The 12,585-nt window shown below is 37.6% G+C and overlaps 2 protein-coding genes across 2 annotated transcripts; one reads left to right on the forward strand and one right to left on the reverse strand.

The window, feature by feature from the left end:
- The first annotated feature begins 1,123 nt into the window (after positions 1-1,123).
- Positions 1,124-6,252, forward strand: cbx8b (chromobox homolog 8b). The gene is made up of 5 exons (XM_015004265.2): positions 1,124-2,604; positions 2,737-2,780; positions 2,960-3,025; positions 3,173-3,239; positions 4,486-6,252. Exons 1-5 carry the CDS (start codon positions 2,536-2,538, stop codon positions 5,356-5,358), a joined length of 1,119 nt encoding a protein of 372 aa, XP_014859751.2. The 5' UTR covers positions 1,124-2,535; the 3' UTR covers positions 5,359-6,252.
- Positions 6,253-7,573: 1,321 nt separating this feature from the next.
- Positions 7,574-10,646, reverse strand: cunh17orf67 (chromosome unknown C17orf67 homolog). The gene is given in 4 exon segments (XM_015004266.2): positions 7,574-7,621; positions 7,623-7,684; positions 9,348-9,448; positions 10,506-10,646. Coding segments are annotated over 4 exon segments (267 nt in total). The 5' UTR covers positions 10,564-10,646; the 3' UTR covers positions 7,574-7,575.
- Positions 10,647-12,585: the final 1,939 nt, after the last annotated feature.

Consider the following 12,585-nt stretch of genomic DNA (forward strand, 5'->3'; position numbering starts at 1 on the left):
ACTGGACGCTCTAAAGCGCTTACCTGGGAGAAATGCTTAATGTGGCGTCATCTATCAAATTAGCCACATTTCCCGTTGACGCGTTTTGTAATAAACTCTGACAACTGCATGACCAAAAATCAGAAATAATATTACTGCTTTTAGCCATATCATAAGTAGATGGCGAATCCAAAGGCTTCGATTCAATAAACACCACAAGCGCAATAAAGAAAACGATTTATGTGAGACAACATTTCGTATTTCGATTTTGAGTTCATATCAGTGTCAATATTACTGGGCAGTTAGGCCTGAAAGGAGTTCAGCATCTCTGATAATTAGGAACATCAAGCAATCGTAAACTAAATTAGACCCTTAGATAATAGCTGTCGTAATTGGATTTCAGTTTTATTTGTTTTGCCAACAATGGGAAGTTCATAATTTTTTTAATAGTTATTTTTAAAAAATATTGATTAAGCGTTTTAGCGTGTCCATATTTGTCTGAGCAGAGACACAATAATAATAATAATAATAATAATAATAATAATAATAATAATAATAATAATAATAATAATAATAATAATAATAAACATAATCTGGCAGAAAACGCAAATAAGGAATACTGTGATCACAGCAGCTTCTTTTGGAACCGGTGCTAAGACGAAATGTTCGTCTCCGTAAATCATTTATTCCGCAAAACCATAACTATTTATTTTGGTAGAAATCAAAGACATCCTGGCACATTTGTAGCGAACTTGGTTCAGCTGCTTGTTCGCAGCATAAGGCCTTTACGGAATCATAACGCTGGAATTCCTCCACGTGAGCTTTCTCTTCAAATAAATGGTGGAAACGTGTGAATGTCTGAAGCACCTGTTTTCATGTGTTACCGTTTTACATTCGATCAAGTCACACCACAGTGGATCACATTCACGGACTTTGGATGCGTATCATATAATAATTTGGAGTTAAATGCAGAACAGAAGTGGTAGAACCGGAAAAAACATACTAAAATAAGTTTATTATTATTATTATTATTATTATTATTATTATTATTATTATTATTATTATTATTATTATTATTATTATTATTATTATTATTATTATTATTATTATTGCCATACGCCATGTCTATTGCTTGCAGCTAATTGAGAAGTAATTAAGTTTTGTGTTGCTATGATTAAAGTTGATTTTTATTTATAAAAGTCCCCGCTCATGTTTATTCAACAGAAAATAAAATAAAAATAATAGCTAAATAAAAATGCCAGAAGGAAAAAGGGCTAAAATATTTTACCTAAATCCGACTCTATTCCTTTTTTTTTTTTTTTAAAGAAATTTGTAGGCAGCCAATGTGAGCGATTTTAATATGCCTCTCCATTATTCGGTAATACAGAATGACATGGGAAACTTAAACAACCACTTTTTGTCAAGCATTATTTAATTTTATTATGTTAGTTATGCATAGGCTACCTTATGTAGGACAGATAATCAACCGAAAACATTTCATTCGAATTTTAGAATCAACCTGTGGCTTTTTACCTATCTAATTTTTATTTTAAATGACTGAAAAAAATATTTTAAAATGTGTTATTCGGTAATATTTTCTTCCTTTCTTTCTTTCTTTCTTTCTTTCTTTCTTTCTTTCTTTCTTTCTTTCTTTCTTTCTTTCTTTCTTTCTTTCTTTCTTTCTTTCTTCTTTCTTTCTTTCTTTTTAGCAAAAGTGCCGAATAGTATCATTTGTGGAATTTAGACCAAAGCTTGCATGCCCTAACTTACTAATAATAGATGTTTAGATATAAAATGGTGTGTACATAGTAAATGCAAAAATTAATGATGATAATAAAGATGTAAATGTTGCACAATAGGTTACATTTCCAAATATATTTCCAGGGGTACTACGGTTAAGCTAGACAGATAATCTTCTAAACTAACTAAATAAATGGGTTCGTACTGTCAAAATTTCTAACATTTTTATTAAACACTTAGCAGACACATATTCAGTTTCTGCCTGTTTTTTTTTTTGTTTGTTTGTTTGCTTTTCTTTGTTTTTTGGCCTGTTTGTTTTATGTTTTTTGTTGTTTTTGTTTGCTTGCTTGTTTGTTTTTTGTTTTTTTTGCAATACCGTCACGTCCATGGTTATTGACTTTTTTTCTTTATTTTTCTTTTTATTTATTTATTTATTTATTTATTTATTTATTTATTTATTTATTTATTTATTTTCATTGTTGGCGTTACATGAGTTTAGTGAGACGATTCATTCGCTGCGCGGATAAAAAAAAATAGGCCACCATTTTACTCCAGAAAAAACACCCCGGCTCCTCCTCCACTTAGAAACCCTATTCACGTAGCAACGGCTGAGCCAATGGCCATCCAGCTCGTGGTTCCTTCGACGGCGGTTCCTTAGCAACGCTATAAAAAATGTGCTGACGTCTATGCTGTTCGGTACTATTATGGTCTGTCGGGAATTCTGGAGGAGGGAGGGGAGTGAAGTGCAGTGAGAGGAGGGGGATATCTGCTCAACTAGCGCCCATCAGGCTAACGGTAGGTAGCACTGGAGTAAACATGGAGCTGTCTGCCGTCGGGGAGAGGGTATTCGCGGCCGAGTCTATCATCAAGCGGAGGATAAGGAAGGTAGGAGGGAGGCATATCTGCTCTGCTCTCCTCTGCTGGAGAGCCGAATACAGCGTTAACATCAGCGTAGTGTAACACTGCGGTTGCCTCTGCAAGCTAACCGAGTCCTTCTCTGTTTCTGATGGCATGCAGGGTCGGATTGAGTACCTGGTGAAATGGAAGGGATGGTCGCCCAAGTAAGTATCGCTACACCGCTTCTTATACATGTTTTCGAGCCGCTGCAGAGCTGTCTGTCCACTGACCGTGGTTAGCTCGCCGAAGCTAGCGGGATTAAAATCAGCTCGATGGGTTTTAGCTCTGGGGCTAACGAGTCCGCTCACAGACCTGTCAGTCTGATTAATGCTCTGCTCCGCAGATACAGCACTTGGGAGCCTGAGGAGAACATTTTGGACTCCCGTTTGTTTGCCGCTTTCGAACAGAGGTAATTATAATATTACAACGTATGTTAGCATTTCTGAATATAAGCAGTGAACTTAATATATGCAGTAAGTGTGCAGACAGTATACTCCGTGCACTTTGCTCCCATGACACTTCATTATGGATGCCTGTTGGTGTTTTCTTTCCGCAGAGAGCGTGAACGAGAGCTGTATGGGCCCAAAAAGAGGGGGCCGAAACCAAAGACGTTTCTGCTTAAGGTGAACTTATTATGGCATTTTGTTCTTACCAGATTTTTTTTTTTTTTTTTTTTTTTTTTTTTTTTGGACTTCCTCATGTCGACTTTGTCTTTTTTATGTTTGTTTTTTTGTGGGGGTTGTTTGGTAAGGACAAACTAAAGATGCAACAGAAGAGAAGAATAACTTTATTTGACCATATATATATGTTAACAATTCCATATTTGTGTCTTCTTGGTATTGGAAATAGTGTTCTTGTTCCCAGTTGTCTGCTGAGACATTAATTTTTGTACCCTGTTTAAAGTTTTTTTTTTGTTGTTGTTTTTTTGCAGCAGAAATATATGTAATGATAATTCATATAAATAAGCTGAATTTCTTTTGGAGGTTCAACTGCTGTTAAATCCATCTACTGCCACAGCACCTTTGACCTCAATTTTAGATTTTTCATCCTTGATTATTTCTACATACAGCACAGACTGGTCTACAGCTAGAGAACCAATAACGGCTTAATTTTATTAAGTCAGTTGAAATTGGGATGAAGTACTCATTTTATTTATTTATTTCTTCTACCTTAATTTCTGTTGTATTTCTACCAATCTTTTCTGAGCTCAGAAAAGATTGGTAGATGCAATCCAGTTGGTTAAAATGTTCCAACTGGATTTCCCTTTATTTCCTTTGTAATCTACAAATACAAAATTAATTCAAGGTATTTTTTGGGGGTCAGTTTATTCTCTCTGAAGCTTAAGAATATTTTTTTTCCAACTATTTCTTGAATATGAAGCCTAATATTAGTTAGCTTTAGATTAACTATGTGAGGGTTTTTTAAAACCCTTTTAATTGTTCTTTTTTGAGAGGAAGGGTTAGTCTTACTGTTGCATTCTTGCTATAAACCACCTAAAAAAGCTGTTAGTTTCTGAATTACTTATTAACAGTTAAAGTGCACATGAAATGTTTCTTGTCTGCCAATGATGTGAGAGCTGGAAAATTATACTTTGTGAAACTAGTCAAAACATAGCAGCTTGCTTTCATGGCAACTGAAAAAAAAAATAGCTTGATTAGTAATTTGTAAGGAAAGCTGTTGCACTTGCTTTGATTTAATCTAAACAGAAAATATGTTTGTCTCGGAGCTGATGATGCTGTATCTTGTGTAAAAAAAGTTTATAAATTTGTAGATTTAATTTATAAAACTAACATTGTCATGTTGTTTAAATTTTTTATTTATTTATTTTTTGTAACTTAAAAATGCTGTTTTTAAATTATTTTCTTCTAGGCGCAGGCTAAAGGTAAAACCAAGTCTTATGAGTTCAGAAGCGAAGCGGTTCGAGGGATGCACGTTACGTACCCAACCCCCGAGCCGGTCTTCACCCCCAGGGCCAGAGAAGGCCTGAGGGCTGTTGTCCCCACCATCTTCCCACCGAGCGCCGTCAACCGTGGAGAAAGCATGCGCGTGCGACCTTCTGAACTGAGTCTCCACGAGCACCAGCGATCTTCCCTTCAACAGACTGATTCAGATGGCCACGTCCAAACACCCAAAAAAAGGGGGCCGAAGCCAAAGCCCCGCTTTGTAGATGACAACTTCAGCCCGGTCGTCTCCGAGCCGCGCAAGAGAGGAACGAAGGAGCAGGAGGAGGAGGAGGAGGAAGAAGAAGAAGAAGAAGAAGAGGAGGAGGAGACACGCGGTCCTCACAAACTGTCCAAGTTTCAGGGAGATGAGGAGATGAGGTTGCAGAAGCTGGCCCACAGACACTCAGAGAACCACAAACGCCACCATCACCACCACTATTATCATCATCATCACCACACACAGAAAGTCTCCCGCGGGAGTTCCCACAAGCAGCTCCACTCTCACCGCAGCATGGAGCCACACAGGACTAAAGACGGCTCCGGCTACCTGGTGGCGCACTTCAAGCAGCCTCACAAAGCGAGCCGCGGCCGACCCACGGAGTTGCCGCCGATGGAGAAGCCTTACTTTCTGGACAGGCGGTCTCCGACCAGGCTCGACGACAGCCAGGACCAAACGGCCTGGAGGCCATGCCTCAGCAACGTGGAGAAGGTGCTGGTGACGGACGTGACCGCCAACTTCCTGACTGTCACCATCAAGGAGAGCAGCACCTCCAAGGGCTTCTTCAAGGACAAAAGATGATTCTGGAAGTTTATGGGATATTTAAGCAAAGCTGTATGTAATATATAAAGGAGTATTGCATAATAATGTTATATGTACATATATATATATATATATATATATATATATATATATATATATATATATATATATATATATATATATATATATATATATATATATAAAAATTCTGGCATATATTTAATGTTTTGACCAAATGATATGAAGTCCGTTTTACCTGATGTGTTGGTGAATGTGACGTTTCCTTTGCAGCAGAATGCTGCTTTCTGTACAGAGCTCCTAAATTTTCACTATTTTTCAACCTAAAACCAGCTAGAATGTATTTTTCCCCCTCATATCTTCCAAGCTGAGTTCAAAACAAAAAGATCCCCATGTCCTATATTTAACCTGTTATTTTAACTGGTTATCCCGACAGTATATCTGAAAAAAAAAAACAACTAGAGCACTTTGAATACAGAAGTATTAAAAAATAGTTTTGTTGTCCTAAATAGTTTTGTAATGTCTTGTATTTCTAACATTTTAAAAAATTAAATTAAACTTTTTTTTTCCTCCAAAGTGCATTTATCAATTTTTTTTCCCCCAAGAATATACGTCATTTTACATTTTTTTTATAGATATGTTTGCCATAGCAGAAAGTTGTCAGATTGCTTTTTAGATGCTTTTCAATAAATCAGTTGAGTTTCTGATATCTTTGAGTATTAAGGTCTGTTTTTTGTTCCAGTCCTATTACCTTCTTCTAAGCTATCAGGATTATGGATTGTTTTTTTTTTCTCCTTCCAAACAAATAAATAGAGGTGCCAAGGCCTCAGGCTCATAAGGCAAAGCAACTTTATTTATATAGAACCTTTCAGTCAGAGACAATTCAAAGTGCTTTTACAAAAAAAAAAAACATAAGTCTCCTGAAATTGAAATGGTCATAAAAGTCTTAATAAATCCTTATTGCGTTCCTAAGGCAGTTTAGGCCGGGTTAGATTTAATCAAACTAACGATAGAAAGTGGAGCTTTTATTTTAGGCTTCTTAAACTGACAATTAATTTTAACCTGCACATTCCCGTCGTATTTAAATCATTCGCATCACTTAAAGGTGTCTGCTTCTGTGTATTTTCTTCTATACAAATTTCAATGGGCCATTTAAGTGTTTTCACAAAATGTTTCTGTTACATCTCAGACTGTGTGCAGCGCATGTATGCGGTATTTTTTTTATTTATTTATTTTAGTAGAGCCATGAGACACTAAAGTCCCTAATTCCGTATGGACTGCGTGCCGCTTTACCCTGCGCTATGCATTCATAAAAAACATATGGTTTGATTTGGAAATATAATATATAATAGTAATAAAGGGGTTGAACACGGGTATTTATTCATTGTTTTATTTTTATTTTATTTTATTTTGCTGTCCATTGTTACTCAGAAGAAGAAAAAAATCTACAACTAGAAAAATACGTGAACTACACTTTTCTACATTAGAAAACATTTTGTATTAGTTTGTCTTCGTCTGGAGTTTGAAGGACAATCAAAGGAAGAACAGTTTTTGCTTTTTCATTTTTTTTAAGATCCCTTCGTGAAATTCGTGTCCCGTCGTTCCTGGTCGTTTTCTGCAAGCAGAGAGGAAAAACAAAAATAAACAAATATAAGGGCGTGTTTGATGAAAGCAAAAATAAGCAAATTAATTCGTGACGCAGTGTGCATAATAATGTTATATGTACATATATTTATGTACATATAACCAGCCTATTGGTTTTACTTCAGCAGCTGTTTGGAGAAAGAAGCAGCATCTTTTCACCGTCAGCGCTTTAGCAATGCAGGTTTAATAGAAATCAATCTCACGGGACTTTATTTCCAAACTAGACCTGAGAAAGGTTTGTCTGAACTGAGCTGAGCCATAAACGCAACTACAAATGGAAAATAATAATAATAATTTTGAAAAGAATAAATACAAACGTCACGGAAGAAAGCAAGCGGACATGTTTTGTTGGTATACAAGAAAGTCCAGGAAGGAGAGGATAATTTGACTATTTGACCCAGGGACTATAAGCTCCGATGTGGCCTCGTAAGGACTTCATTAAAATGTTTGAATAGACAACGAAGGCCTGTAAAATTGTGAGTGCAAAGCTTTGATTTTATTGATTTGATTTTATTTGATTTTATTAGCGAACTTAGCAGCGCACGGATTGGATCCGAAAACTGAACGTGGAAAGACTGGCGGAGACCTTGGTGCTCAGACCGGGTGTCCGTAGTTCCTGTCGCAGCGCGGGGGGCAGTGGCCAGTACTCCATGTTGCTCTCCTGGGCCACCTGGTCCAGCGCCTGCATGCGGAGCAGATGCTCCTGTGGAGAGATGGAGTCACCTGAAGGAGACGTGTGGGGAAAGAAGCTGCAGGAAGCTGCAGGAAGTTATTGCTCGTTTTCACAGTTTGCTAAATTGAAACTTTAACAGGGAGGACCGCAGAGTCAGAGTGAAACCCCGCTGATTCAGCTCCAGTTCAGCTGGAAAATTAAACTAGAGAGATGAGTGCAGAAAAGCATGACTCGTGTGAGTTTATTGAGGTTTTTTTATATATATATATATATAATTACTTTAACAGCTTTGCAAAAATACTAAACAGTGAAACACAGAGGCCTTCCCATGAAAGTAAACTCCTGCAGACAGCAGATAAAAACCTCAGGTCTCATTATAACAATTATAACGTTCTGAACAATAAAAGAAAGTTGAACTGTTTTTTACAATGGAAACAGTGATAGCGACCACATCAAAATAAGATAGTACAAAAAAAAAAAAACTGATTGCCATAATTTCTTCAAAGTGAAATCTGATCTCAAACTGGCATCCAGTAACACAGGAGGCCTTTTCAGGACGGTGAAGAAAAACCTCAAGTAGACGCATCAAACTCAAACTGATGTTTCACTGCTTCCAGAAATAAACATGGCCATAATGCAAAGTTTCCAAACAAACATGATGATTCACTTTAACAGCTCACAGCAACCCAATGCAAAAAAAAAAAACACTGTTTCACATTCATATCCACTCAGAGTAGAAACTTTAGTACAATCCTGTCTTTGTTTCCGACTGATTTTGTTTGTAAGCACTGATACGGTTTACTGCAAATGCACACATTGCATTACATTCAAAGCCTCCATGTTTTGCATTTATTTTTTTTTTTAAGAGCTGCAGCTGAAAAGCAGAAGCCAGTGGCACTTTTTGCTTGAATTACTCCCTGGATGCCTTTTTGCATCCCGTCGTTGACTTTTTCCTTTTCCTGCTTTTCCTAAAGACAAACAAATTCAATATAAACTCCACCAAGAAAGCCAGTTCTGCAAAACACAATTTTGTAATCATGTACACAAAGGGGTATTTATTTGTTCAATGTTAATTTCAGAGACGTACAGTCTGACACTATTTTCAGTGCAATTAGCCTTTTTCCATGAATGGTGTGTTTTGTGACAGTGTTTACACTGTGCACAACACTGGGGGAAAAACACATTCCACATTCACTGGACGTACAAAAATCAATAAGCTTGGACCACCCACACAGACTATGCAGCCCTGGGCAATAAGCCACAGCACCCATATTATGACTCATACAATCGTATTTATTCAGCCGTCCTATTTACAGTACCTGGTGCCAAGATCCAATTCCAGTTGTTTGAAATGACTATATATTCATCTGACCCTCTATATGAAGAAGTTTAGACGAGAAGTTATTTTTGTGAAGTAATTCCACTCATTCTCCTCATTTGAATATCATGTTCGCTTGTCTTTCCCATTTTGAAGAACAAAATACAAGAAACTGACCCACCTCAGTGTCGCATAAACTAAATAGCCCATACTAAAGGAAAGCGATTGATTACTGATTTAAAACTTTTAGACGCTCTGATCTACTCAGTAAAACAAAGCCTAAGTTACAAAGAAATGTTAGATATGACACCGAGTGAAATATACTCTGTAATGTGAGATATTTTATGACTGGGCTCTTCTCGTTTCTTGCCTTACCCTCATTGGTTCATCGGGATGGCCGGCCTTCACTGGCCTGTCCTGCCTCTTGCTGCGAAGAAGCTGCTTGGCAAACTTCTCCCTGATGACAGGATTGGCAGCTGAGGAGGAAACAAACAGTTTGTCTGCACAGTTCATTGTCTTGTGACACACTCTCCCAGTCTCTCCCCCCTCCTCCCCTCCGCCTCTGGTTGAGGCGATTTCCAAACAGGACTGCAGTTTCTCAGCTCCTGGCTGTGTGGATGTGAGTCAGAGTGCTTCCTCTTGGTATTCTCAGCTCGGAGTTTAACCTCAGCCTGTTTATTGTTTGTCTTTCCATAAACATGTCAGCTGTTTTTGTCACAGCTGGGTATTGGCTAATCACAACAACATCCTTCCTCAACCAGCACAGCCTACAGACCGAGCTATTTAGGCTCTATGCGCTGATATGAGGCTGTTTTTTTTTTTTTGTTTTTTGTTTTTTTTAGCCCCACAGCCAATCCCAGGGGAGCTGCTCCTGTAAACATTGGTCTCTGCAGAATGAGGACTCTCTGTCCTCTCTCTCTCTCTCTCTCTCTCTCTCTCTCTTTCTGAACCTAGGGCTGTGTTTGGAGGCCGGGTAGGTAACAAAGTGCTCATTCATCCCTCACACTCCCTGGAGAGGGACTCCCAGCAGCACGTGACCCCAGCATGCAGCCGGGGAGGCTCTGTCTTCCTCTGGCACATGAGCGAGCTGCAGGGAAACGGTACCTACTTCTGTCAACATCGGGGCCCCGTCTGGTGTTGAGGCTGCAGGTTCTGCTGCGGCTGGGGCCTCACAGCAATACGTGGCAATTTTCTCATGAAGAAATAGGGATGTTTAAAAAAATAAAATAAAAAAAAAAAACACACACAATTTGAAATCCGGGAGTTTTAGTGATCTTCGAGAAAGCAAAAACAACATGCTTTGGATAATAAAATAACTAGCCATGGGAATTCCATCTGTCTTCAAAAGTAAACAGTCTTGTAAAAAAATTATGATAAATAAGTTTTTTCTTCACAATCTGTATAAAGAAGCTTCCCAATTGCTGGTGGGGGAACAATACAGTTAAGATACACAATAAGTATATTAAATAGTGCTAATATCTCTCTGTTTTTCTCTGTGTCTCTGGTTTTACCTTCAGTTTTATGTAATCCTACCTGTTTCAGTCACCAGCAGGACCATGCAAAGCAGAAACACCACCAGTTCCCTCTTCATCTTTCCTGCCTGAGTCTTTGCTGCTCTTAGCTCCACACTGCAGCACAGAAGGTGTGAAGGGAGGAAATCTCTCCTCCCTGTCTTCCTCCCCCTTCCCCTCGTCCACAAACTTGGAAGAAGTTTGTGGGTGTAGAAGAAGTTTACATAACAGGCCAAATGTATGTAAATTTCCGAATTTGAAGAAAATGAGGAAAAAAATGTGTATGTCTTTTTATTTGGTGAATATAAATTTCTTGTTTCAACTGTATTTATTTCCAGACTAGAGATTTTGAGAAATATTCAAAAAAAATTTTTTTTAACTGTTACATATAAATCAGTTACATATAAATCCACTCCTCCCTCTCTTGTTTGCAACTGTGACCTTTATTAACTTGGGCTCTGTCAATAACAGGTTGCCAGCCTGCAGTCAGTTCTTCTGTTGAAAGTGGCAAAGACGACTTGCTGAAATGATAACGATGCTTGAGAATGGGGATAAAAGGGGACTTAGTTAACATCATGTATGCACACCAAAATCTGCAGCAATTGCATAACTTTTTAATCAACATGGATCCAAATGTATGAGGTGTGTTTCCAACAGCTTACCAAACTACATCATGAAGAATTAACCCAGCTCTGTCTGCAAAACAGAACAGGCAAATTTGACCTAATAAAGTCCATTGTCCAGCCAGTCTCCTACGTGACGCAAATTGCATCTCTGTTATATTATCTTTGCTGCTAAATTAATTTTAAAGATTGCTTATTCTTTCATCAACTTTTTTTGTAGCACAAATTGGACAGCGTGGCGCCATTGTTCGCTTTAATTCAGGTACTAAATGAAAGTGAACCAAAAAAAAAAAAAAACAGCTGCTGTCAAGACCTTAAGCCCAAGTCTGACTTATTGGGAGCAAAGTTGCAAAGAAATGAGTTGTGGTACAAGACTTTTGCTCAGTGAAATACAGGATTGAGTTAATAAAAACATCGCTTAAAGAAATTTAGCAAGTCAAGTAAATAATATAACACACTGATTTAATAAAAATGCTGAAAGTGAGAAAACTCCTCAGAAAAACATGACATTTTATTAGTGGAGTGACGAACTTTAGGCATGTGGAGGAGTGACCACTAGATGGCAGTGCTAACACACCATTGGCTAATTTTAGCTGCTGCGAACTTGATAACATTTTCCTTGAGAATATATTTGATTTATGAAATGATTTATACGAGATACCATCTGAGAAGAAATACTACCTTCATATCTTGTTTAAACTGGGTTGGGATTTTAATCAAATGTGAAACGCTTAAAATAAAACATTTCTAAGCTATTTATTTTTTTGTGTGTCACACAAGAATGCAAAGAGCACTCCGGAACACGTCTTTTTGTGTCATCACTTCCGTTTCCACATCTCATGGTTTCTTTCTCATCACTGTGTTTCTAGAAGCGTGGGTAGTTTAATAACCAATTTGCCTTGATTAATTCTGGGGAAGCAGTCGACCGCAGATATTGACCTCTCATTGTGTGAATGTGTCATTGTGCCACGGGATCTCACCACAGCGCATGCGTAAGCTTGACCTCAGGCAAGCGCACCAAAGATAATTTATTAAATGTGAGATGATTACGTCTGTGTCCGCTCAAATTGATGGATAGAACAGAATAGAAAACTACGAACATGTATTTTAATCTGCTTTCCCTTATTTCGTTTCATTACATCGCCTGAAATATTTTTATTCTGGTCAATATCTTGTAGATATTCACAACGAAGACATCCCAATTGTTAAGAAGTATTTATATTTTTTAAATATTTCCCCCATTATTTTTTCAAGCTGAATTATGTCAATTTAGGCTGCATGGGTCTGTAGCAGTGACGTGCGGTCTCTGCCTCACCTGTCATCATGGAAAAATAATATAAAATAATTTATATTGCTATTTTCACCCTGTGGTTTTTACTATAAAGTATCTATTTTTTACTTAGCTTAACCAATTCTGATTAGTTTTTTCTTAAAAATCGCTGGATTTTCGCATTTTCCCATTCAAATGCTCAGAAGTGA

Source organism: Poecilia mexicana, unplaced genomic scaffold (genome assembly GCF_051168715.1).
Source record: "Poecilia mexicana isolate PSO_F unplaced genomic scaffold, ASM5116871v1 scaffold_1, whole genome shotgun sequence".
Classification (NCBI taxonomy): domain Eukaryota; kingdom Metazoa; phylum Chordata; class Actinopteri; order Cyprinodontiformes; family Poeciliidae; genus Poecilia; species Poecilia mexicana.